The sequence below is a fragment of the Patiria miniata genome, unplaced genomic scaffold, assembly GCF_015706575.1.
Source record: "Patiria miniata isolate m_02_andy unplaced genomic scaffold, ASM1570657v1 HiC_scaffold_4, whole genome shotgun sequence".
NCBI lineage: Eukaryota > Metazoa > Echinodermata > Asteroidea > Valvatida > Asterinidae > Patiria > Patiria miniata.
The window spans coordinates 1,013,909-1,041,366 of record NW_024037071.1 but is presented as its reverse complement, the minus strand read 5'-3'; the positions used below and the strand labels follow the sequence as shown (position 1 = coordinate 1,041,366).

Sequence of the window (27,458 nt, the reverse complement as noted above, 5' to 3'; positions counted from 1 at the left end):
CACAAAAATTTGCTTAGCACAAAAAAAGTCAGGCTTATAAGAGCAGGTTACCAGCCAAAACTCCATGTGAGGTATATTGCTCGTGATTAGTATTCAGCTGTTGTTTGCTACAGCATGAAAATCACATGGAGATTTGGCTGGTAAACTGCTTTTATAAGCCAGGCTTTTTTGTGTGCTAAGCAGCGCCATGAAATTGGGCCCAGATTCATCTGTTTGCAATGTGAGAGACTTATCCATTTCTGTATGAAGCACAATTATGGACTCTGTAATGTAACAGTACATGTAGTTGGCGCTATCTTCTCATGGGAGCCTGTGAGGGGCAACGTGTACATGAACTACATGTTTGCGCTCTAGTTCATGAACGCAAGTAAATGCACACGACCAAATTTCAATTGAAAGTATACACAACCCACCATGCCCAGATGCATGCAGAATGCACTCGATATGGGTGAACGATGGCAATATGGCATTCAAGTGTCCTTCAACATCATCACTGGTTGTCATTTTCACCAGTAAGGGTGTTAAGGTGGATGTGTACTGAATCCAAACACTGACATGACTGATCCCAGAAAGAATCTGCTCAATTCTGAACACTAAACAGAGATGACTGGCATTTGAACCCTCCCTCTCTCAGTGACATTCCGTAGAGAGTTACCCTACACATGTATGTCAAAATCTATCGGGTGACAGGTTTAACGGGTATGTAAACTGGCCTCATATTGGTACAATTGACAGGCTGTGGTAGGTACAATGTATGTTGACTGAGGGAACCATGCCTTGACTGACATTGATAGATGTGGTGGGTCAGCATTGGTGAGTGCCTGCCAATGATGGATTTAGCTCAGTAACAATGGAGGCAAAAAAGGTTCACTCATGCATTCTAGCCAATGGCATCCCATTTTAAAATAGCTGCTACACAAGCTGTACCAGTATTAACCCTTACCCTACTTGACCCTCCAACGCATGCCAATTGTGCCTCAAGAAAATCTCCTATGTTTTTTGCATGGCCCTCCAATATCTGCCATGTCATTTCAAGGGTAACTGGACAGGCACTCCAATACATGCCACAGAGAACAATGAGAGTCCTCTGATAACAAAGTGAGTGCCCCCAGCTGGTCACTATCAGGCACCCTCCAGGGCCTCCAACTCCTGCCAATTGGAGCCTTCACTGTTAAATCTAACTATCTGCCAAAATACTGCAGCTGGAGGGCATTGGCATAACCAACTGACATGCAGTAAACTACCCTCAGAGAGTAAGGGTTAATGGTCACTCTATCTATCAAACCACTTTTCGGGCTTTGCCAGTTATACGGTGTAATCCATAGGGGTTTCCGGTAGTTGGTGACCAGCCTGTACAAAAGCTACCAAGAGCATGAAGAGAGATACATGTAGGGGTTCGGTTTTTAGACAGTTTGTGATAGTAACTGGGTATAAGTACATGAGGGTTAATTAAATCCAGAGTCCATCATTTGCAGCTATCCAAAAAGTAACTGGCATAATTATTTTTAAAAAAATCATTCTTGGCTGAAAGATAGTAAGGGCACTAAACTCCCTGTGAAATTATTCTTTCTGGCAAGCTGTCATTTTGGAGAAATCAACGAAAGAAGGCCTTCCCAACAGTGCCTCTTAAGAAGCACCATTGGAAATTTTCGTTAGTAGTTTTCAAATTATTCAAATTAGGTTTTTGCCCTTTTAGTTTGTTTTTTTATTCAGCGAAGCGTGCGCAAGCGTTGACACGACGCACATGCACGCGTGGTTGCTATAATTTGTTGGATCGGTGCGCAACAATCGCGTAGCTGTATTCGACTCAGTGAGAACGTGTCTCGGACACTGAATACAGGTCCAATTCAAAACATGATTTGGCAACTTTTGATTTGAAATTGAGATCATAGAATGTTGTTTTTCTCAAAATAAACAGCAGAAGCTGAACTGAAACTTCATCAGGTTAGTTGTTCAGCACCCTTCTTTAGATTTTGAGCACTTTTGTTGCTTCAAACGAACACAATGCACAAATTACAAATGATGGACTATACCTTTAAACAAGCTATTAAAAAAAAATGCTGTGAGGATTGAGGAATATCAGTGTTTGGAGACGCAGTTGAAAAAAAAAATGGATACAATAGGCCAAAAAAAAAAGTCTCCGGTTTCTGGTATGGAGCTTGCCCCAAAAGTGGTGCGGCGACGCGGCCTTTTTTTTTTTTTACCTGTTTTTTTTTTTTTTTTTTGGCTTCAAATGTCGGCTGATGACTGCAAATGGTGCCCGACTAACTTAGTGCAAATATATGGGAGTCCAGAGAGGCCACATAAAGCTTATTCTCGATCATAACCCCATCTAAAAACACGTTAAAATTGTGCAGCAGCAGAATTCCAGTCAAACCAGTGAGTTTGGCGGTTTTGAGACATCTTCTTGTATTGAAAAAAAAACTTTTTCATTTTGCCGACGCGCATGGCTACGGCGACGCGCGCGCATACCACAAACCGGAGACTTTTTTTTTTGGCCTTATGCAAGCTAGATTTATTTCATTATTGTATTACATACCGATGCACCGTCAGCAATCATGCTCTGAATCAGCGCCACGTTACCCCCGTCCACGGCCCAGTGCATGGCGGTCGAGCCCCCTTTATCGCGGGTCTCGTACGAGGCGTTGTAGGAGCGCAGCAACTTGACCACCGGCAGGTGCCCGGCGAAGCACGCCAGCATGAGACTGTCCTTCCCGCTGCCGTTAATGGCGTTGATGTCGGCTGCGTATCTCATGAGCGTTTCAATCATCCTGCAAGTGGTCCACAATGAAGCAGAAGAACAAAAAAAAAAACATAAAAGGTTCATTGATACTCTACATATGTGACCTGTCAGCAAAAAATTTAGAATAACCATGATTAAGTCGGAAATTGCCATTTTCCAGTACCCCCGCGGAGGGACAAATCCAAACTTTGACAGGAGGTCGATTTTTATGTTTTCAGGTGAACCTGAATCTGTAAATCCTGTTGTACCTAAATTTCCCCATTGTTTTTGTTCTGTCAAACATCTTTAAAACCTATTTTTCATCCCGTTTTATTTGGTGTAATTGACTGTTCATTCACTGCAACAGTGGAATTTATAAATGGCATTTCCTCAGAAATTACTTTTACAACTTTAATTTAGTTAGCGGTCCAGATTTCTGTCAATGACCTCATTCCCCCAAAAGGTCTAAGAGAAAGCTCCCTTTCTGCAAAGTCCAGATACATGTACTTACATAAATATCTCGATACTTAAAAAGTATGAGTTACATGTACCACATGTAATGCTCAATTTTTTTGTTACGATTCACATGTGTCACCAACCAAATTTTTTCCACTTCTAGGTACACATACATTTATGCAAATATGACATGTGTACATGTTCGATACATGTATGATATTTGTAATAACTGAGTGTAATACAAATAATTTTCATGTGTACAATAGGTTTCTCTCAAATGACATAATTTCCTATCAGTCTATAGACGATCCACGTGCATCGGCATTTAAGCGTCAACTTGCATAACGCATATCAGCTGCGTCGTATTTCAAACATATTTCGAGCAACAAGCGCGCGTTTGGAACATTTTCAACCCTGCGTAATGTGTGCTTGATTGCGTAAAATACGCAGTTGCAGTTCTCCTACAGGGATGGCTGTCTTTGAGAGAGACCTATTCAAATGCATGTGTACATATTGTGTATATAACTAGCTGTTCATGTACATCACACGCACAGGTATCCCACAATCGTAACAAGTGCCCTACAAATACACTAGCGTGACAAGTGCCCAAACCTGTACAAATATACTTGAAGTGACACTGGGCACTACAATGCTTGATCAATCTCAGCATTGCCAGCCCTACAATGTGTTCATGTATGTATACACACAGGTGTTTCCTGAACTTCCTACTTCACCACTGCGATTTCCAACTCCAGAGAGTGTTTCAAGCATAATGACAATACAGGGTAACCTACAGACATGACAGAACACAAAACCAACAGTTCATTTGGCTATTCACACATATATCTATTGGACCAATATTGCAAAGGTTAATAATTACTTATATATAATAACTTTTTTAAAATTTTTTTATACTCGGGTACCCGGTTCTGATGCCCAGCCCTAACGATTATGCAAAAAAAATCAAATGTTAACTATGGTTTCTTTTGATAGTTTTGTGTGTGTTGTGTGGTTTCATCAGTATGAGTTTATCATTGTGGTGTCAGTGTTGTCGGCATTTACAACTGTCATAAAGATCACTTTAAACATACATGTACAGGTAAATATTACAACCTGAACTGATAAGAACTGGAGGTCATTTTGTTGTCACACATACTACTCGAACATCAAATTTTAGATGAAGATATTCATATATCTGTTCATGTATCCAGGGTTTAACGACCTGTAGAGTGCACAAACTAATGGTAAATTAAAAAAAAGAAAAAAATTAAAAAATACCCTTCCATTCCTTTTTATGACGACTTCACTGGAAACTTTTTATGAGATGGAAGTTGTGTCGGGAAGACGTACATTTCAAATCTGTGGGGTTTTTTTTGGCCAAAAAAAATAAACATAAAAGTTTCCATTTTCCCAATGCAAATTCCATCTCATAAAAGCTGCTACCTCAGTCTCAAGCTGGCCAGCCGACCCCAACAAGTTATTTCTGGTTTGATGACGTCATCAGTCCAAAAAGGGAACATTAATACTGACTTAGTTCGGAGAGGATATGTGCTCATTATGAAATATTTAAAATAACGTATGGAAATATGAAAAATATGAGTGTATGCATTAACAACACCTGACCCCAGCAAGCTTGGTAGTCGAGTAGTAAGACATCTGCACTAGTAAGCAGGAGGTCATGGGTTCGAGTCCCACCTAAGTAAAGCTTGAGAATTTTTCCTCGCAAGCCCTCGGAAAAACACTGAGTATACAGTGTTTATAATATTGTTGGCAAACGGCAAACAAATAATATGGAAAAAAAATGGAAAATTTTAATACTGGAAGCACAACTTTTTGTCTTTGGCCTTAGTGACCCACTCACTCAATGTTTCCCTTCTGTGAGGCCTGCATTAGAGGAGACAGCCCAAACGTGTCCGGTACGTCCACCCACACATCGCCCGACTCTAAAATCTCGGCCACTCGGTCCACGTCTTGCGTTAACGACACAGCTTTGTGCAGCTGGTCCCCATTCAGCGGTTCCTCTGTAGGGAGAAACATGAGCCAGAAAATGATGAGAAAATTTTGATTGATAGTGCTTGTTACAAAACAGGCAATCATGTAGTGTAAAACCACTCTTTAGTTTTGATCAAATTAGAGTCAATGGTGTTTTTTTATCATTCAAAAATGACCTTTTATCGGTCAAAAATGACCTTTTCAACCTAAAGCAGATTGCTCTCAATTCTAACGACACCTTTTTTTTTGTAATTTGGAACAGTTCCTTAGGGTAAAAATTGCAAATTTCATACGTAGTTTACTGTTGGTGCTGTGCGATTCACGGTACATCGCGGAGATCGAAGTCTTTATTTTTGTGTTGCATTTTGTCGTCGATCGTCATCGTCATTTTACCCCCAACTTTCCCTCAAAAATTCAAAACCCTGCACTCTATCTGGTCTGTTGGTTTTAATTTATTGGTCCCCCCCCCAAAAAAAGTCATTTCCCAGAGAGATCATTCACACTCACACATGTTCCAAGACATGAGCATTAGGTTACAAATAGACACACACAGGAGTTGAATACATGAACCAACTGAAATGAGCAAGTGAGATACACCAAAAATGTATATCTACAGATTTGTAATAATTTCATGATTTGTAATATTCATGATCTTACTGGTTGTTGAGACAGTCACAACTCGGCTGTATTCACTGCTGCCGTGGCTATTGAAAACTCTGAGTCTGTACTTGTACAGCGTGTTGGACTCCAGGCCTTGGAAGACATTGCTGGTTGCATAGCCGCTGAAAACCAGAAATGAACCACCATATTTATAATTAGAAAATAACAGAAAATTGCAATACTTTCTTCCCATACTAAGCTAAATATTTTAATGCATACAATGAATTTCAAAACAACACAATCAAAAATGGGGCAGGAATCTTACTGGCGCGCAACAGTGCAATAAAATTCCCATAGACACTAGTGCTAAATGCCCATACTTCAGAATTCTTTTAAAAATACTCAGAACTCTCACAGGTATTTTAGCTGCACAGTAAAATGATGTCATCAACATGTCATCTTTTATTTTATTTTCATTTTTTGGTGGGTTGACCATTGACTTTTCGAGGAATTCTCACTCAAAGAAGATGAGCCCTATGTGTTTTTCTCAAAGCGGAAAAGTAGCCATCTTGAAAAACGATCCCTCCACAACGTGGCAAAATAGTGCCACTTTCGAGCCCAACTGCATCCAAAATGCTCAGAATTGGAAGCCCCCAGTCCGGGCTAGAGGTTCATTGCCATATCTCTTCAATTCCCAATGTTATGGCTCTCAGAACTCTCTAATATATAATATTTTGAGGGTACAACTTGTATTAATGAGCTCAGCAGATGGATTTAGGCCTATTTACAGGTACGGTGTGCACCCTTTATTGTCCTTCTTTTCTTTTTTGAAAAGGGGCATCAGGAGCGGGTTGAAAACACAACCCTACTTTTTGTGTCACTGAAGATTACTCAAATCACAAAGAGATTAGTGCATGCATACAATAAAGGTCACCTATAAAACCCTAACCATTTGTACTTATGAGCCTACATGGTACATTGTACAATACTAGCAGACTAGCAGCTCTACAGTGGCTCCCAGAAAAAGTGGGCCCCGACAAATCAGTGGCCAAATCAGTAACAAATACAGGGTGAGTAAAAAAAACCGAAACCCAAATGTTGGGACCATTGTTTTAGGGAAGCTCTGCATATAGCTCTTTCACAATCTAGGATATGAAAGCCCAATTCATAAGGTTTCTTTTACTACAAGAATCATTCAAATCACTCATGTACTTTTCAAGTTACGGAATTTTAAACACAACCACCGTTTTAAGGTTCTGTCCACGGATCACAAAAAAGGTTCAGTGTTCTTTCAGCAAAACGAAAACAATTCACATAGGGATGTGTGTGAATTGTTTTCGTTTTGCTGAAAGAACGCACACCTTTTTTGTGATCCGTGGACAGAACCTTAAAACGGTGGTTGTGTTTAAAATTCTGTAACTTGAAAAGTACATTCATGAGTGATTTGAATGATTCTTGTACTAAAAGAAAGCTTATGAATTGGGCTTTCATATTTTAGATTTTGAAAGTACTGCACGCAGAACTTCACTAAAACAATAGTCCCGACATTTGGGGTTTTTTTTCTCACCCTGTTTATGTATTCATGTGAGACTAAATTTTGTTTGTGTGTTTTCGTGCTGCTGATGTTGTTGATTGCCTGTGGAAAATAAACTGAATTTATTGAACACTTTTAAAGCCACGACTAGAAATGTTATTTATTATTCATAAATGTTATTTACAATTTGAATAAAACCTGACTGAAATCAGGGGATCGTAGGAGGACTTACAGCCCACCTACATAAAATGAGAGAAACCCTGTCCAGCTGTAAATGTTTCCTGAACATCAATTCTAATCTGGCTCAATTTGAAAACAGGTGAAGAAAAACAGGTGTCGAGGTTCTAAAAAATTGATCAAGGTTTTCTGGCAAACATTTACTGAATCTCTCAAGGGGGAATGTTTTCAGACTCAAAAGATCTATTCACAGTTTTAATGGCCCACGTACATGTATGTATTTTTTTTTTGATGCAATCCTTGAAAATGCACATTTGTGTTCCATTTCATTTTATTTTCAATTTTCATTTTGCCATTTTCAAGGGTATTTTGGTGCCTTTTTGTTTTTTACAGGTTAAATGCAAATGTCCATATTCATGAGCAAAAGTGTGATGTTATTTGGGCAGAAACCTCCATGTTGCAGTTATTTCAGCACCAAAAGTTTCCAGAATTTAGGATATTTTGCCGTCGTTAATTTTCTGATTCGTTGTTGTTTCAGTGCGTGACAGTAAGCCAATGAGCAAACTTTTCTCACCAATGTTTGAACAGAAAACCCCTACACTGAACAGTGTCTGCCTGTAATGACATCACAGCAACAGCGCCCTCAGTTGTCAGGAAAGCATTACAAATTTTGAATGTTTTAAAGAAGTGCACTTTTCAATCAAATTACCCCAAAAAGGGATGTCAAATAGTTTTTCACACATTTAAGAGGAGTAGAAAGTTACACAAAATACATGTTGCTATTGGTAAAATTCATATCATCGTCCGTTTGACTGCGCATCTGTGATAAAAAAAATGCTTCAACCAGACTTCAGGATACAATGCCGGTCAAAATTTCTTGTGTTTTCAAGATTCAGATTATTTGCTTAAAGCCGGAGTCCATCATTTGCAGCTATCCAAAAAAGTAACTGGCGTAATTATTGTTGAAAAACATACTGGTTGAAAGATAGTAAGGGGACTTAACTCCCTGTGAAATTATTCTTTCTGGCAAGCTCTCATTTTGCCAGAAATCAATGAAAGAAGGCATTACCAACGGTGCGTCTTAAGAAGCACCGTAGGAAAATTTAAATTAGTAGTTCGTTTTGTTATTCAGCGCAGCGCGCGCAAGCATTGGCACGACGCACAGGCGCGCACGGTTGCTATATTTCATCGGATCAGTGCGCGACATCGCGTAAAGCTGCAATTTAAAACAATTCAAAACATGATTTACCAGGTAGCAACTTTTGATTTGAAATTGAGATCCTAGAATGCTGTTTTTCTCGGAATATACAGCTGAAGCTGAGCTGAAACTTCATCAGGTTAGTTGTTCAGTATCCTTCATTAGATTTTGAGCACTTTTGTTGCTTCAAACGAACACAATGCACAAATTACAAATGATGGACTATGTCTTTAACAAATGTACACCGTATTTAATCGAGAAAGTTGTCATCAAAGAACATGTAGTTTGGTTGCAGAAAAGGCTCGAAAATTTATTCTGATTCTGTAAATTTGATGAATCATAGGACTTATGGAAAACGGCGTACATGCCCACTGGGCATGACCTGTTTGATACTGCACAAAAACAAGTACAACTGTACACACAAAAGCCTTTGTGCATGTACAACCATAGAGCAAGGACCCATGGGTCCTTGCTCTATGGTACAACTACGGGTATAACCTGTGGAGCTATAAAAAGGAGCTCCATGGTACTAATCTGCCCTCACAATCTCCCTAAATCCCTCCTTCCCTGAAAAGCACCCATTCATACTAATCCTCTTCTGCATCTAGGGTTATTAAGGATCCTGGACAATCAGGACTGCTCACAAAATGACAGCCCAGTCTGCCACCTGAGGATCGAGACTTTCTCATTACACAAGTGGACAATTTGGCTGTAATAAGAGTTGCTGTTTTATGTACATGTACATTGTATGTACACAATTCAATACATTGTGTACAAATGTACTTGTACTGGAAGAAGCAGGAGACTGCACAAAACACGCTATGGATTGACTGAATGCTACTTCAGTACAAGAACAAAACTTTTCAGAGATTAACCCTTACCCTACTTGACCCTCCAACGCATGCCAATATGTGCCTCAAGAAAATCTCCTATGTTTTTTGCATGGCCCTCCAATATCTGCCATGTCATTTCAAGGGTAACTGGACAGGCACTCCAATACATGCCACAGAGAACAATGAGAGTCCTCTGATAACAAAGTGAGTGCCCCCAGCTGGTCAGTATCAGGCACCCTCCAGGGCCTCCAACTCCTGCCAATTGGAGCCTTCACTGTCAAGATAGTTTATCTGCCAATATACTGCAGCTGGAGGGCATTGGCATAACCAACTGACATGCAGTAAACTACCCTCAGAGAGTAAGGGTTAATTGGGAAAAAAACCCCAAATGATCGTTTTCTTGTGTATGATGATATTCCAGGCAGAATTATTTCACATACGGTATTTGGTACCAGTTCCATCTTCACTTTCAGCAATGATTTTCTCATTAAGGGGAATTGCAAATATTCCTACATGCCTCTATAGGTATAGTCATCATTTGTAATTTCTGCATTTTGTCCGTTTGATTTTTGAAGCAACAGAAGTGCTCAAAATCTGAAGAAGGGTGCTGAACAACTGACCTGATGAAGTTTCAGCTCAGCTTCAGCTGTATATTCCGAGAAAAACAGCGTTCTAGGATCTCGATTTCAAATCAAAAGTTGCTGAATCATGTTTTGAATTGGGCCTGAATTCAGCATCTGAGACACGTTCTCACTGAGCCGATTGCAGCTACGCGATGTCGCGCACCGATCCGACGAATTAAAGCAACCGCGAGCGCGTGTGCGTTGTGCCAAAGCTTGTGCCCGCTTCGCCGAATAAAAAAAACGAACTACTAACGGAAGTTTCCAATGGTGCGTCTTAAGACGCACCCTGTGAAAGGCCTTCTTTCATTGATTTCTTCAAAATGACAGCTTGCCAGAAAGGATAATTTCACAGGGAGTTTAGTCCCCTGACTATCTTTCAACCAAGTATGTTTTTCAACAATAATTGCGTCCGTTACTATTTTGGATAGCTGCAAATGATGGACTGTAGCTTTAAACTTACAAATGGTAAATAAAAATACTACGGAACATGTAACTTTACTGTACAAAAATGATATCGTTTCACAAGGTGATGAGACCAAAAAACATTTCTGTTTAGTCTTGTCACCTGTATGGTGTAATTGTTGCCAGGAAGCATTTTGAACACCTCAAGTTTGGACAACCATCAGGACCTGTGGAGTATCCACACCCTTTTGGCATGGTCTGCCCTGACAGTGTTGGGATGCACTTCAGCACTCTGTCAATGTTTGTTTAATTCATGGTGGGCGAACCTCTAGTGTTGGCAAACAAACTTCAGTGTGGTTTGACCTACATAAATGCATCTAATTCCCCTTAACCTGTCAGACGTCATCAGACAGGTCAATGGATTGAAGTTTTGTCTGTTTAAATGTTGCCAGGTGAAATCAGATCGCTCTATAGGATAATCGTTTTCTTCTGTCGTAAGAGTTTCGTAAGATTTTGAAATAAACTGAATGCATTTCACATTTATTTTTTGTTTCTGTGAAGAACTGTGACTTAATGGAGTCAGAAATAATGTCGAAGTCGCTGTCAAAAGCTCTTCAACGAGATGGATTTGCTCATTTGTATTAGATTTTCAATTTGCATGTTCTGCATCTGTTTAATAACAAAAAAGGGAATAAATGTATTTTGGTTTGTTTTTGCAACTCTTATGCATAAACAGGATCTGCATTTTAAAAAATTTTGTGGGGCGGGAAATAAGTTGAAATATTTTAAGTAATTACATACAACATGTACGTACATGTATTTCGATGTCTCATTCAAAAGTGAAAACATTTTGTACTGTGAGAAAACTAGCAATTTTAATTAATCGGTACTTCAGGCTGAGCAAAAATACACTGTGAGAGCCTGTAAATACTACGTGTTCATGTACCAGTATAGGCTACAAATGTACACGTTATGTGTCACGTGTGTGTACATCCGCATACACAATGCCATCGTTGCCATGGCACAATGTGGTCCACATAACACAACAAGCTAATTTGAAAATACATTCCTACGCATATTTGAAACAGATCCAACATACTTTTGTAGGAATAAAAAGTTTATTGAGAAAGTGGTGCCACGGAGGTACCATGTTTCCTGGGTTTAGTAGTCTGGGTAACCAGGTACTGTACATAAATGCTTGACTAATCAACCATAACTCTTCTAATAAAGTACAAAATCTGTACAGTGTTTCCTTTCTTTTCAAACCAGCTTGATTTCAATTGTAAACTACACATACACAGCCAGGCCTATCCAGGCACCAAACTGGGCATATAATCAAAATCAACGGCCTTGTAGTGCAATTCAGGGCCATTTGATCATGGTTTGATTGAAATCATTGATTTAAATCACGATTTAATGATATAATTCTATGTACAAGGAGTTTTTTATATCAGCAAACTTTGTGAACAGAAATGACACTTAACCACTTCGCAAATGAGTTCAGGCCATCATCTGCGGGTAGCACATCCTGATATTTCCGGCCTTGCTCACCGCGAGCGGGTGACAGACAGATATTTCCGGCCTTGCTCGTTGCATTTTTATTAGTCGGCTATTCCGAATGCCGCAAAATCTTTTCGTGTACACATGTCATCCGATGTGAACTGGTTAAGCAGATGACAAAATTAAGGTATGTATCACATTGAAACAGTTATTTTTTTCTCTTTTTTAGGAACTTATCATTTCTAAAAATAGAAGACTTTGGAAGTTTCATAAGGTAAAAATGCAATGCAACATACACTTTAGTTTACAAATGGGTGTTGAACAATACATGTATGTGTGTGGAATATGAAGAACAAAACTTTTTAGATAACTCGTTAAATCGTAAATTGCATACAATTTAGACCAAAAAAAAAAAATTGATTACAAATTTTTAAAAAGCTGATTTAAATTTTTTAAATAGCCCATCTTTCTTATTTTTTTTAAATCATGATTTTTAACAACCCTGTTGTACATAAAAAAAGAGAAGATGGAGTGGTGGACCACTTGTGAAAAAAGTAACCATAGAATGACTGTTTCCTCATAACTTGGAGGCTACAATGGAAGGCGGAAATAAAACTGAATTGCTGTAGATTTTAAAAAGTACTTGTACTGAAAACTCAAAATAGTCTTTTGTTTGCAAGTTGTCCAAATTTTCTGGGAAAATTCCCATGAACAGCCGAGAGCCGGAGAGTTTCAAAAGAAAGACCGATTCAATCTCAAAGAATTTCAGATAATAAAAGCCACGCATTGAAGCGCAACTTTATTTTGTTTGATATTTAGATTCGCTATGATATGCAGTACATGTACATCAAAGAACTTCCCACTAGCGTTATTTTACAAAGCATTTAGCTCCAGGGCTAAACACGTGTACAATCCATCTTGAGGCTTTACGTGAAATACGTGACAGCAAGTGGGCGTTTATCCAGATAATTTTTTTATTTATCCCAATGGTGCAAAGTCTCTCTTTTTTTTTCCAATGTGTTTGAAAAGCAGTCAACTAGATCACTTCAAATCCATATTACGTTTGCATTCTGTCATGCCTGTACACTCGCGAGGCCCCTTTCAATGGCATGAATGGAGTTAACCATTGTGTGCATGCTATTGAGCTATCACGGTAGAATCGCGTTAGAAAAAGCGTCAACGCAGCTTGTGAAATATTGTCCATTTACACGATATACAAACGGACGCGGAACGCGCAACATCTGAGACAAACAAAAATTTAGCGTACAAAAATTTCATTTCTGTTGTCTAAGGGGCGTGGCTAACTTGCAAACGGCGATAGCTCAATTGCATTCTTCTGCAAGTATTAAACAAGGCAATTGTGGGCTTCTTGTAGTCTTGTCAAGGTATCCATTTCTTATGAAAATCAAATTACAAAAACAAAGCTTGAGGAGAAGTAGGTTTATTCACTAATAACTGGACACCGTAACAAACATTAAGTGGATGCCGTAACTAACGTACGTGTAGAGTAAAAAATAGCAAAAGCATTTGGCGATAGAAACATTGTAAAGCAATGTCATTCATATTATCAAGCTACAGGTACCTGTAGTTTTGGAAAAAAATTAATTTAAGTTTAACGTTAGTTACGCTGTCCACTTAATGTTAGTTACATGTACATTGTATGGTGTCCATTTATTAGTGAAAAAGCTACTTCTCCTCAAGCTTTTTTTCCTGAAATTTTGATTTTAATAAGAAATAGATATGTACCTTGACAAGACTACATGCATGCCCACAACTGCCTTGTTTGATACTTGCAGAAGAGTGAAAAGTGGACACCATGTAACTTACGTTAACTGTCCAAAAATACCATTATAAGGCCCCAAAAAAAGTCTCCAGTTTCTGGTATGGAGCTTGCCCCGAAAGTGGTGCGGTGACGAGGCTTTTTTTTTTACTGCTTTTTTTCTTCTTCAAATGTCGGCTGATGACTGCAAATGGTGATCGACTAAATTTAGTGCAAATGGGAGTCCAGAGAGGCCACATAAATACTCGATCGTAACCCCATTTAAAAACATGTTAAAATTGAGCAGCAGTAGGATTCCAGTCAAACCAGTGAGTTTGGCGGTTTTGAGACATCATCTTACATTGAAAAAAACTTTTTCATTTTGCCGACACACATGGCTACGGCGACGCGCGCATACCAGAAACTGGAGACTTTTTTTTGTTGGCCTAATCTGCCTTGCAGTGAAATATATTTGGCCTGTTATCTTTTTAATGCTGTTTCAACTTGAAGGGATGTTTCTCCCAACAACTGAAGAGAAAACTACATGTTACAGCATGCAGCTTTCATCTTGCTTAAAATCTCTAATGTCCTACTTTTGGTTGCCAGTATTGTGTCCTGACACACAAAGCAACTGCCCCATGATAAATAACAAAAATGTATCCAGTTCTAACACAATGCTTTTGCTACTGAAGAGCCGCCCTGATAGAAGTGTGCGTGCCAAGATTGGTCTATGCACATGATGCAAGTGCGTACCAGTACATGAACAACATTTACATTGATGTACATGTAACTCATCGTTCCATTGAAATCTATGGCCTTTGATAAAAAAATAGAATTGTCCGGGGCCCCTTTGTCACTTTTGTCAGTACCCAACAGATCCGGTTCTCCGATTGTCACAATCTATAAATAGCGGGAAATTCTGATGTTTTTGTCAGGAGACAATAGCAGAGCTGAAATTGCGACGCACCCCACTGGCTGTGCATTTGAAAGTCCACGGAAATGTCAACAACAAAACACCAAAATCAATGGTGGAAACAGTGGGCCTGCTATTCGCTCTAGGCCCATCACCAATAGTTAGGTGGACCCATAGTGAGGGCCTGTCCGTGGGGCCAACTGCCCACTCTCATTAACTGCAGTGGAGCGCAACACCAAATCTAGGACAAGCCAAACAAAATTACGGACAAGCCAAAACGGACACCTACTGGCAGACTGGGCTTCCTCAAGTGACAAAATCTCTTGTTGGCTCAATTTCCTACTAAGACATGGAGGCTGAGGGTGGGCTAGGGAGGCTAGGGGGAGACATGGGCTATTGTGAGGCAGGCATAATTGAGGTCCATTCAGGGCAGTAGAAGGGCTTCTTGTTTTGAAAACAAGCGTCTTGGAGTGAAAGGAACCGTTTTACTGCCTTGGGTAACTCCATTCTGTCGGCGCTCGGGATTGAACCCTTTTGTTTCCCCATTTTGGAAGGACATTTGTATTTAATACATGTATGTTTATGGCTGGATGCATGAAAGTTGGGATGCTTGTTGTTGTGGAATAGTGTCTTTCTTTATGAGCAGATGAGGGAAATGAAAGTTGTTATCTAAGTTTCCGGCCAACTCTTCAACCCAAAGCAAACTACAAGTACGTAAACAAATTGTTTTGCAAAAAGCCTGTTATCACCAAGCAATTAGATTCATGTACAATGTACATTGTAACATTTTAACTTGACACTTGACAAAATCTGCCCATGTTCTTAATTGTTCACTTCTCAAGCATGTCAGGTATAAAAGCAAGCTAGCTACAGTAGCTTTTATTCTGCATTCATAATTACCTAAATAAGACAGTTTACCCATTCCTATTGGTCGAGAGCCCATCATGTGGGTGGTTTTAAACAGTTGACTGCCAGTCTCCTGATGACGAGCAGAGCATACTGTTCGAGACATCGAGTTAAACCAACTGGTTCTTCTCAGAACCACACAACTCACTAAAGAGATATCATTCACATGGTGTTGTAACCTACCATTTATTGATCATGTCCACCATGCAACCCAAAAGTCTTATTTATGCCTTTAAAGGGAATATTCATTGGCTTTTGCTGTTGTTTTAATGGTCAGAAATGAACTATTTGATGGGTTAGTAAAATAGATCAAATATTGTTACACTGACATGTTTGAAGTTTTGTGTTCGAAAATGCTGGAAAAACCAAGAAAAACAAAAATGTTCAAGTAGTCTGGTTCCCCGACTCCACTAAATATAAAATGGATCAATTTATAGATACCGGAAAATTGTAAGGTAAGGGAACCAGTCTATAGCTGGCCTGCACCTGTTCATGAACATGTAACCAATAGCAAACAAAATTTGGACTGAAAAAAAAAAGGTAACTTTGGAGCAGTAGTTGAAAAATAGTTAGGTTTTTCCAACGGTGGTCAGCCGACCACCGTTGGAAATGTATACAAAATACTATTTTCTTGAAAATGACTTCACACCAGGTGCCATAATTTTACAGCATGCTTTAGACTGCCATTTACTAACATCCTAGTAAGGTATTTTCATAAAAACTTGGTAGTTTTATTTTTCGATGCTTGCAAATGTTGTATATTCCCTTCAACATGTTTAATTCAAATTCAAATTATAATGTAATGACTGAAATGCATGCCAACATGTGGATTGGGTTGTCAGTCCCTGATTCCGTGGGGTTTTACTAGAATATCACTCCAGAATTTCCCTCCCTTTTAAAGCCCGAGTCCATCATTTGCAGCTATCCAAAAAGTAGCTAGCGTAATTATTGTTGAAAAACATACTTGTTTGAAAGATAATGAGGGGACTAAACTCCCTGTGAAATTGTTCTTTCTGGCAAGCTGTCATTTTGAAGAAATCAACGAAAGAAGGCCTTTCCAACAGTGCTTCTTAAGACACACCGTAGGAAAATTTAAATTAGTAGTTCGTTTTGTTATGCAGCGAAGCGCGCGCAATAATTGGCACGACACACACGCACCCCCGGTTGCTATAATTCGTCAGATCAGTGCGCGACATAGCGTAGCTGCATTCGGCTTAGCGAGAATGTGTCTCGGATGCTGAATTCAGGCGCAATTCAAAACATGATTCAGCAACTTTTGATTTGAAATCGAGATCCTAGCATGATGTTTTTCTCCAAGTATACAGCTAAAACTGAGCTGAAACTTCATCAGGTTAGTTGTTCAGCATCCTTCTTTAGATTTTGAGCACTTTTGTTGCTTCAAACGAACAAAATGCACTAATTACAAATGATGGACTATAACTTTAAACTGTAATTCTTTCCTCATCTTCTACCACTTTCCCAACCAACTGTCAAATAAATCAACCAATTAATAATATAACTACACTCACGTGTAAACATTTCCCCATCCCTGGATCTTATCGGCCTCTTGTACTGCAAACCGTAACCTGCCGTCACCTTTGTCCACCCTGTCTTTACTCCCAGCTTCATCCCACATCAGCTCAATGGTGTAGTGAGTTACCTTGCCCACGACTGGTGGGTCAGGTTTCTTGGGTGCTGTATGGAAGTAGGAAGACATGAAAATGCCCAGTTCTGTTAAAAACATTTGTACAGTATGTACAGTATGTACAGTACTGCATGCATCTGATTATAGGTTCCGATCATATGACATCAAGGGGGAGTGTGTGGCCTAGTGGTTGGGGTTCGTGACTCATGATCAGAGGGTCCGGGGTTCGAATCCAGCCGCTGGCCATATATTGTGTCCTTGGGCAAGGCACTTCACCCCCACTTGCCCTTCTCCACCCAGGAGTATAAATGGGTACCGGCATTAGCTGGGGAGTAATCCTGCGATGGACTGGCATCCCATTCAGGTGGAGTAGAAATATTCTCAGTCGTTTCATGCCAAGGAAACCGGAGATAAATACCGGCCTGATGAGCCACATTGGCTCGCGACAGACTTTACTTTTTTTTCATATGACATCAAAGTACCACATGGACGCCATCTTTCTGGAAACGGGGGCACTGTTAAAAAAAAGGCTCTTGTGAAAAAAATGGGTAGGCCTACTTGTAAAAAAAGGGCACCCCCCCCATGCAAATGTTCTTTTCCCAAACGACATCCGCATACATGGTTATTAAGGGCCCTCTACGATGCTTTTATGATACGTATGCAGGTATATAATAATATTTTTTCCTAGTCCGAGTAACTTGGACCCAACTTATCGCCTTTTTTAACATTTGGACATGGTCTGGCGATAGTAAGGTCCAAGCTAATACCGAGACCTAGACAACACAGTCCCAAAAACCAACATTTTCCAACAAAAAACATCAGATTTCACCTTCAAAACGGCCTCCAAATTACTAGATATGCCACCTGAGGTACAAGTAGACATCGATAATTAAGATGGTTGTACTGAAGTTTACTTACGATCCGGAAAAAAGTGAAATTTTCCGTTCAATTCTGAAGACCCCCTCTGCCTAGGTTGTCGTTGTTGTGCTCACGTTCAAAACTGCATGATAATGGCGTCTGACCTCGACCTCATGCAAATGTCTGGACGGCGCGCTTGCGCATAATGCACTGCATGTACGGCAGATTCCCCTGCGCCGCGCCGACGACTGTTTCCTGATGTAGAGTGCTGTGTAAGTTCGCGGTACGCCTAGGAGTCGCGCTGGCTAGCCAGGCGCATTAGAAATCTTTTTTTTTTCCTAATTTTATATTTTTTTCTCATGTTTTTAGTAAAGTTAAGTCCAAAACGCCATAGCGTACACCCATATGCAGATGTCGTTTGGGAGAAAAAAATTCGCCCCCCCCCCCGGATACTATGCCTCTGCATTCTGTTCCACAATTTTTTTGATCACAAGATCACAAGATCATGTCGAATTGGCACTTGCAAACATTGCAATCAAGGGAAACATGGAAACTGCTATACATTTGTACATGTGCAATTTGCACATGTAGCTATGATTTGCATATATGTACATACACATATGACATGTATGATATGTTTTATACGTGCACATTTACAGCATACCATTGACCATAGCCTACACATATCCTACAAAACATTGTACAACCATGACAACTGTGTAACAAACCTGTGACCGTGTATTTTGCTCACCTGACATTGCTGCAATGGAGTTTCAGAACCCTGCAATAGCTGCGTAGGAGTGCTGGATGAACTGATCCCCCAAAGTTTAGCACACAGCACTCAGCAGACAATCTTTTTAACTCACACTCACTGCAGCCTGACGCAAATTCAACAACCAATCAGCATTACGTAAGTTCAACAGCCACTGACAGCATGCATAGCACTGCAGCAGTTGAACTGCACAAACAACACAGCTGTATCACTACCAGCACTTTACGAATGTGAGTGACACGGTACGATAAGCAGTGCAACTGTGCAAGCCGTTCTCGTACCGTGATTTCGAATCCCAACACCCTTCGATAGTTAGCAATAGTAGCTAGTGTCCAAAGAAGCATACGTTGAAACCGAGGTGTCCCCCTTCACGGGAATTATAGTTTGAATATAATTGACGCTGATTGAGGTTCCGTACCGTACGAATACCGTCGGCGATCCACGCGCTGTAACACTGTATGCTGTCAAGAGAGGGCGCTATGTACATTGTCACTCGCAGCATTACTAGCAAAAAACGGACTGCGCCGGGCGGGATGCATGGGGTGACGTATGAGCCGATGAGTGTTTTTTAAATTTTAGATAATTATTTGGGTGTTTTTTTTTCAGAGCGATCGGAACATGTGCGTGTGGGCCTACACCTCAATAAATTAATAGATAAATGAATAAAAAAAAAAAACCTCGTATTTTTGGCTTTATTTTTGGGATTACTTCTTTAACCTGTGTTGAACTCCTGTCTGAAGATGTGGCTATATGCAGGCGTGTTTGTAAACATTGAAAGAATAATTCAACGAAAAAATAAACGAAATGTCCTATAATTATCTCTCCCAATTTAATTGTATCAAAGCATAAATATATGTAAGAAAAGGTATAGACAATCTGCAGACCTCCCGTCCCCCTCAAAAAGCGGAAAAGGTATTACAGAATGAATCACATGATCACTCATCACGTTCACCGTAACATAGGTGTTAAGAAAATTATTCTGGGGAAAAAAATCCACTGTAATAAATTATAAATTCATGTCAACTTTTTGTTGAATCCAGTCTGAGCCACATATAAGTCAGGCGTCATCCTGCCTCGAAACATAAAAAAGAGAAGTTATTTTCCCTTGAATATTTTTGAACCAGGGGTACATAATGGCAGCCTGCCTCTAGCTTATGGATTCTGCAGATCTGAATACAAGGCCGCATCCGAACCACTCGGCTATACGGCTAGAAATAACACACAGGTACTGTGTGAGGTGGCAGTAGCCGCTTCCATTTACTTCCAGACGCAGCCAATAATTAATTCGGACGCACGGCCTAAGACAGGTAAATGCCGACTCTACAAACAAGAGTCTTTTTTGTGAGAGTCATTTCTTTTTCTGGTTCACGATACGTGCCTTTATTCTACAATTCCAGTGAAACTTGAGGGTTATTTTGCCCACCTCCGTGCCCCTTATCGACCTTGTACAAGGACTCCTTGTCTAATTTTAAATATTTTTAATGCAGTTGCAAGTGCCAGTTTTGAAAGATTGTTATATCCTGCCCAAATGAATAGCATTGAAGTTGTTTAAATTAAAGGAAAACTATGCACCTTTTCACGCGCACTGTTGACACGTGGGTCATATACTCATTCTGTAAATTTGGGGTCCAACGTATGACATTTTCCCTACTCCTGTTTACCTTGGAACTTTGATATTTGCCATTCCAGAAATCATTAACATGCATTATGACTTAAAATGATTTTTCCCTTTTTATTTGTTAGCAGGTAGTTTGTTATCATTAATGACTCACGGAGGACGACTGCATTAAGGAGTGCATCAGAATTATAAAATTAAATGTAGCTGGATGTATAACTGGGGCAGAAGAAGAAAAAAATGACCCCAAATTTATAGAATCACTCGCCTACGGGCCTCACTAATTAGCGTGGTAATTCGTTTTACCATATAATGTATTACCGTCAGCACGTAGGCCTATACTAGACTGACCTCGTTCGTTTATTAAAAGAACGGTAGTCTATTCGGTTGTCACTTTATAGTGCTCCCATGTTATCAGCCTATAGGCCCATGCAGGTAATTAAAATAGTCTCGACTGACGAAAACAAAACCAATGTGATTGATCTGAGAGTCCTTTTCTTTGTAGTTTCCGAGTAACATCCGCGCTACATCCTTTTCCTGTACCGCAGTAGTCCCTACTCAACAATTCAATCAACATGTTCATTCGCCCGCCGCATAAATCCTTCGGTGTTCACTGCACTCATCAACTTACTCAATTTCAAAATGACCACGACCCCCCTCGAAGTCCAATTCTGCAAACCAGCTGGGGGAATATCGTGGGTAATACAGCAAACAAAGCAATGACGTCAGTAACAGAGGTGTTTTAATTGAATCCAGTAATTACAAGTGTAAACCGTGTCCGTGTCTTTAAAAAAAATCAATCTTCCAAATAATTTTGCCGGAACTGAACCGCACCATGGCTTCTGTATTGTTCCCAAAAGGCCCTTGAACCCCGCTTACGTGTCAAGAGACCGCGGAAGGAAGTGCACGGGGCGTTGCTAGAGGCGAAGGGCGCATGTGTCAGCCTTATGAGTATGTACCAAATCATCTTCTTGACGGCAAACTGAGTCAAATGGAACACAATTATTAATTGCACCAAAATCTGCAGGTCCAAATTATTTTAGCCAAAAAAAAATTCCCTTCGCGAACTTAAGTTCAAAGCTTCCAAACTGACACACGTTGGAGTTTTGAACTTAAGTTCGTGGGTTAAGGGACAGTTTTTTTCGCTAAAATAATATGTGTTTGCAATCTAGCAGACCGCAGTCGCGACCAAATCACGGATTTCATAGGATATATATTTTTTCAGCATCCTTGTTCAGCCACCACACGCAACTTCACTGCCACTCACCACAGCGGACTGCCGAAACCGCATTGCAAAACTAAATCGTTCTTTTGTTTTTGCATTGTGGGTTTAATATAAGGTAATGATCAACCACCATCATCACAATGCCTGCATGCATGGTTACCGACAATCTAATGCCATAGCGCACTACAACAACCATGATGCGCTTTTTAATAAATCATCAATTTACGTAATTATGAGGATGGAAGAAAATATCCTTCCGATTTGTACGAAAATGGTTACATCCCCAAAGCGTAGTACATTAGTGGTTGTTGTATGCGCTATTACAATTCGGGCCCGCAATGGCGGATCCACCGGGCGTTGGGAGGGACACGGCAACGGGGCCATCCCCCCCCCCCATAAAAAACTTAAGTGACGTCGCAAAAAAGGCAGCTTCTGCGTACACCACCCACAAAACTCAACAAAAGCAATACAGTTTAATACAGCACCAGTTTAATGTGTAGTGACAGGCCGAATGAAGTGCTCATAAGTGCGCATGTACATAATTTAATCCATTGCATTAGCTAAATTAATGAGCAATGGAGGAATTTCAAGTTGGGCCTCTGTGCGCTGTCGGAGGCCCTGGTTTGGTGATTATGAGTGCTGTCGCAGTGCAGCACTGAAACCGAGCGCCTCAATCATGGGCGTCGCGAGGGGGGGGGGGGGCAAGGTGTGCATTCCCCCCCCCCGGAAAAGCCCCCCAAAACAAGAGAGAGAGGGAAAATAAAAGGGAAAAAAGAAAGAGGTGCGAAGTCGTATTGCTGTTAATTTAATGGGTTTTTTTTGGGGGGGGGGGGGCAAATGTCCCTGCCCACCCTTGAAAAAATGATAAATGGAGAATATGCGGGAAAAGCACAGGGATTTCAGGGGGAAAATGTGCTTTGCCCCCCTCTAGAAAAAATCCTGGCGACGCCCATGGCCTCAGTGCTGTCTTTTGTTGAGAGGATTAAAACGAAAAGGTCCTCGATTCATACAGTGGCTATATACAGTGGCGTAGCCACGGGGGGGGGGGGGGGGGGGGGGGGGGGGGTGGGGGGCGACAGCCCCCCCATGAAACCTTGTCGCCCCCCCAGTCGCCCCCCCACTGAGATTTTGAGTTTCTAAAAAAAATTATCATTGATCTACATGACGCGCCCCCCCATGAATTTTAAATGTTCCAGCCCCCCCCCCCAGCGGCCCCCCCCCCACTGAAAAATTCCTGGCTACGCCACTGGCTATATATGACCCCAAGAGCCTCGGTTTCATCTATAATGAAGCAGTGATCAGACTAGCTCGTTGGGAATCCAACCCGCATGCGCAGAAGAAATGCCCACTCTAGTGTGATGTCCGCGCATGCGTCAATCGAGGGTGTATAATGCACAAGCCTGTGCTTTCAACTTCTTCATAAAAAAAAAAATCGGCATCATCTAGGCCAACACCATCCTGTACGGCCACTCATTGGTAAGAGTTACTGACAAGCACATCATGCAGTGGACATTATCTTTATGAATGATTCGTCCATTCTGAGGCGTCGGTCGGCGAGATGGCTTGGCAGCGGATGTGCGTCACTTAGTCAACCAAAAACACTTTCGTCAATTATTTGTTCAATGTTGAATCGAAGGCAACATAATAATGCAATTGTATTTTCGCATGTTTCTCCACTCGCTCACTTGAGATAGCAGATTATATCCATGTATACGCATACGTTAGGCGTATGTTGGCATGATGATAAATGTTGTGTGATTGGGACGATAAGTTAATTACAACGTAATGCAGGACTGGAGCGAGGTCGAACTTCAATTCTCTAATTTGATTGTTTAACGGAGGAACGATGTTATTGCAGATCTAAAGAAAAAGTGGAAGGAAACAGTCATCGATTTTTCCTCAGTGAACAAATGTATTTAAGGCCACATCGTCATTCAGTTTTATAATCAGCATCGCGGCCATAATTGACCGATATAAAAACTAGCGAGTTAACGGAACGCACAGGGAATTCGAAGTCGTCGCAATTATCCTTTTAGAGCCCCTTGGCCCACTGCCGGTAAAGCCTCCACGAGCGGAGCCGAGAGACACCGTCTGTCAGCAAGACGTCAAACATACTACTGGGGGAGACCGATATCCTATCCATCCAATACGCCGAGTGTCTTTTTGGGACGAGACGGACTGATGAGCTATATGGTGTAGCGCATTCGTAAGCCGACCGGATGAGTTTGGAGCCGTTTCAGTGCCCGTAATAGTCTCATACTTATTCAGCATCTTCTACAACATCATGGATTTTCTTCAGGAGCATCTCGCGATGCATTGATAGAACATCCCGAGTTCACTGCTACAAAAACCATGGAAGACTCCCAGGTGACGGATGATCAGGACCCCGTCGTGTCACCGATGTCGGCGATGACGACGACCGCACCGTCACCATCTCCGCCGGTCCTGGGGATATCGGTCCTCCTTCTGGTCATCCTGGCCGGAATTCTCGGCAACATCCTCGTGTGCCTCGCCGTGACTCAGTTCCGGACACTCCGGACGGTGGCCAATTTCTACGTGGTGTCTCTGGCGGTGGCGGACGTCCTGGTCTGCACCGCCGTCATGCCCCTGGCGCTGTACCAGGAGGCGACTGGGGGAATGTGGTACCTGCCCGGCCCGCTCTGCAAGATCTGGGGCGCCATGGACATCATGCTATCCTCCTCCTCCATTCTTCACCTGTGCGCGATCTCCATCGATCGCTTCAACGCCATTACGAAGCCAATTAAATATGTGGCCAAGCGGACGGCTAAGATGGCCTTCACGCGCATCGCCATCGTGTGGATGCTGTCCGCTCTCGTCTCAATCCCGGCTTTCTTTCTCTTCCAGAAAGAAAATGACCTTTGCGTCCCGAATGACACCACAAACGTCTATGCATGGTGTTCCTCTTCGATATCCTTTTACATCCCATGTGTTGTTATCCTGATCGTGTACTTCAAGATTTACAACGCTGCAAAGCGGCGAGCCAGACGGGTCATACACCCAGGCCCCGTCTGCACAATCTCTGCAAATATCAGGCAACATGCGGCGGTTTCCCAGTCCTCCTTTCAAGATGAGGGACGGTCAAATCAATTGTCGAGCCCGGCGATAGCGGACAGGCCAGACAGTGTGCAGTCGGTCGAACCCGTTCCACCGGGCGTTCCCGTCCGCGACGTCGTGCCGGTGACAGCCATGCTGTCAACCCGAGCCGAGGCCCAGTCGCGAATCTCCCTGGCTCGTGAGCGCAAAGCGGCCCGGACCATCGGCATCGTGGTCGGTGCATTCATCGTCTGCTGGCTGCCATTCTTCATCTTGCACAGCATCTTTAATCCCATGTGTTCCTCTGGACACGAGGGGCTTTCCTGCGAGGCTGTTCCCACGCTGTACCGCATCTTCACTTGGGTTGGCTGGTGCAACTCCTCACTAAATCCCATCATCTATACCGTCTTCAATCGAGAGTTTCGTCAGGCTTTTAAGAAACTCCTAAAGTGCAGAAAGAACTAGTATTGCAAGTACTCGGACCACTCCCTGGACTCAAGAGCTATTAAGATCGAATGTGGGTGGTAAAAGTTATCAAAATATGAACGAATTTAGCTATTTTCTCCCATGTAGGCCTACTTCACCACTCTATTCTCGCGTTACATGTGTTACTCGCCATAATGTACTGAGAATGGATTTACTGTTGATGATAGAACTGATACCCTTAATCCATTTAAACGGACTTTATTTTCGTATGGACAGAGTATTGGTTCAATTCAGCAAACTCTATTAACCGGATATTGGCATTTCTTGCACGTGGATCACACCCCACCCCACCCCCACCCCAAAGCAATCTGTCCTTAAATTTGAATGATTAGTCAAATTGTTTAACAGTTCATTCAACAGAATAAGAAAGAAAAAGTGTTGGGTGCATATTTGTGAAAAGGGCAATGATCAAGTTATCGAAAATTGTAATCAAATAAAAATCAAGTTATCGGAATATGCAATCAAATAAAATGTCTTGTTTTACTCACTGATATTACACGTATGATGACCCATCATTCAACCCAAGCTTACAGTTACAAACCTGTCGCTAACTATGTCTTTTTAAAACAGCAAGTGCATCATAATTATGTAGGTACGAGACATAGTTTTGAACTTAAAAATCTACAACGGTCACCATTTTGCCAAATAACACATAAGTAGGCCCTATATTATTATTAGCAACGAGACATTTATTAGTAAAAGGGCGTGAAAATTCGGTGATCTGTGGACGAAACGATTTTCCGGTTAGTAATAATAATAATATTAACTGTATTTATTGAGCGCCTTTTGCCAGAGGATACAAAGCGCTGGGGGAGAATGCAACCAAAAGACAGGTAAATGAAGTATATGAACATAATGAGACCCATAGTTTTGTCCGGTTATTTTGATTAAGGAATTTGATTGTTATTTGCACCCCCTCCTCCTTTTGGTTTGCTTTTCTTTTCCCCTGCATCTCTCTATTAGAAAAATGAGCTCTAAACTTCAAGAAAAAAATTACCACCCTCTTCTACTGACAGTAAAAACAAAATATTGAAGACACCTATTAGTGCAGAACATTTGTCATTATGTTTACATCACATGCTTGCCATTGAGCAGCTCTCAAACCCTTTATCTCAAATTATTGACAAACCGAGTCAGTTGATCAGACCTAGGTATATCCGACCTTGCTTCATTGAGGCCTCGTGTGCAAATGATTCACTAACTGAAATTAATAGATGCGAAAATAAAAAATTGTCACGCGGTATTAATAATAGAATTAAAAACGCTTTTGTGTGTGTTGCCGCACAACAATGATCCCCATAATGCGATTTGTATACACTGACAAAGGAAATTCAATTATTGCAAATAAAACGTGACGTTCACAAAAGGCTGGGCTGTAGCGACCAGAAAAAACAAGAGCACATCCTCGTGTGGCCCATTGTCACCTCACAGTTGATCGCACTACAGGGTGATGCAAAAAGAAGGAAGCCCACTTTTGACAGGAATTTTAACCTACTAACTTAAAGGGAAGACACATCATTTGCGAACATCAAAAAACGAAATGATCAAATTATCACGAAATACCTTATTGAATTGTTAGGGACTGATGGTCTAAAGCATCCTTTAAAATTGTGGCTCCTGGTGTGCTGATATTTTCAAGGAAAAGTGTATTTTCCAGCGCTGGTCGGCCGACCAGCGTTGGAGAAAACTGGCTATTTTCAAAAACATTTCCTAATTTTTCATTTTTAGTTATTCTGACATTTCTTTGCAATTGATTATACACACCTGTGAAGGGGGTACAAGCCTGCTAGACTGATTCTCTGACCTTACAAATCCCCAAAGTGTATTAATTGCTCCGTTTCATCTTAAGTGGGGTCAGGGAGCCAGACTACAAGAACATGATAGGTTTTCTTGGTTTTTCCAGCATCTACAAGCCCAAAACGTGAAACAAGTCAGTTTAACAATATTTTCTATAACATACTAATCTTCCAAATCCATTTTTTGCTTAAAATTGCAGCAAAAGCAAATGTTGTACATTCCCTGTAACTTATTTGATTTAAAAAAGAATAATGTAGGGAGGTATAGCTCTTCAACCATACGTGGTGAAAAAAATCTTTAAAAAATCGCAAGCAAAGTGTCATGCTAATTTGATTACAAGTCACCAAAATCGCTGTTGCCCACGTGTAAGTCTAGTGTAGCGTGTTTTTGT

At 41.0% G+C, this 27,458-nt stretch overlaps 2 protein-coding genes across 2 annotated transcripts in view; one reads left to right on the top strand and one right to left on the bottom strand.

Moving 5' to 3' along the window:
• The window catches only part of LOC119739817 (fibronectin type 3 and ankyrin repeat domains 1 protein-like), a 28,642-nt gene extending 9,588 nt beyond the window's left edge, over positions 1-19,054 (bottom strand). The window contains exons 1-5 of the mRNA XM_038214900.1: positions 18,870-19,054; positions 17,145-17,310; positions 5,828-5,952; positions 5,040-5,199; positions 2,540-2,771 (exon numbers count right to left, since the gene is read on the bottom strand). Of these exons, the coding sequence (XP_038070828.1) occupies positions 2,540-2,771; positions 5,040-5,199; positions 5,828-5,952; positions 17,145-17,310; positions 18,870-18,876 (690 nt within the window). The 5' untranslated portion in view covers positions 18,877-19,054. The remainder of the gene's footprint in view (positions 1-2,539; positions 2,772-5,039; positions 5,200-5,827; positions 5,953-17,144; positions 17,311-18,869) is intronic.
• Positions 19,055-23,168: 4,114 nt separating this feature from the next.
• Positions 23,169-26,005, top strand: LOC119739638 (octopamine receptor-like). The gene has a single exon (XM_038214641.1). It carries the CDS (start codon positions 24,083-24,085, stop codon positions 25,247-25,249), a length of 1,167 nt encoding a protein of 388 aa, XP_038070569.1. The 5' UTR covers positions 23,169-24,082; the 3' UTR covers positions 25,250-26,005.
• The last annotated feature ends 1,453 nt before the right edge of the window (positions 26,006-27,458 follow it).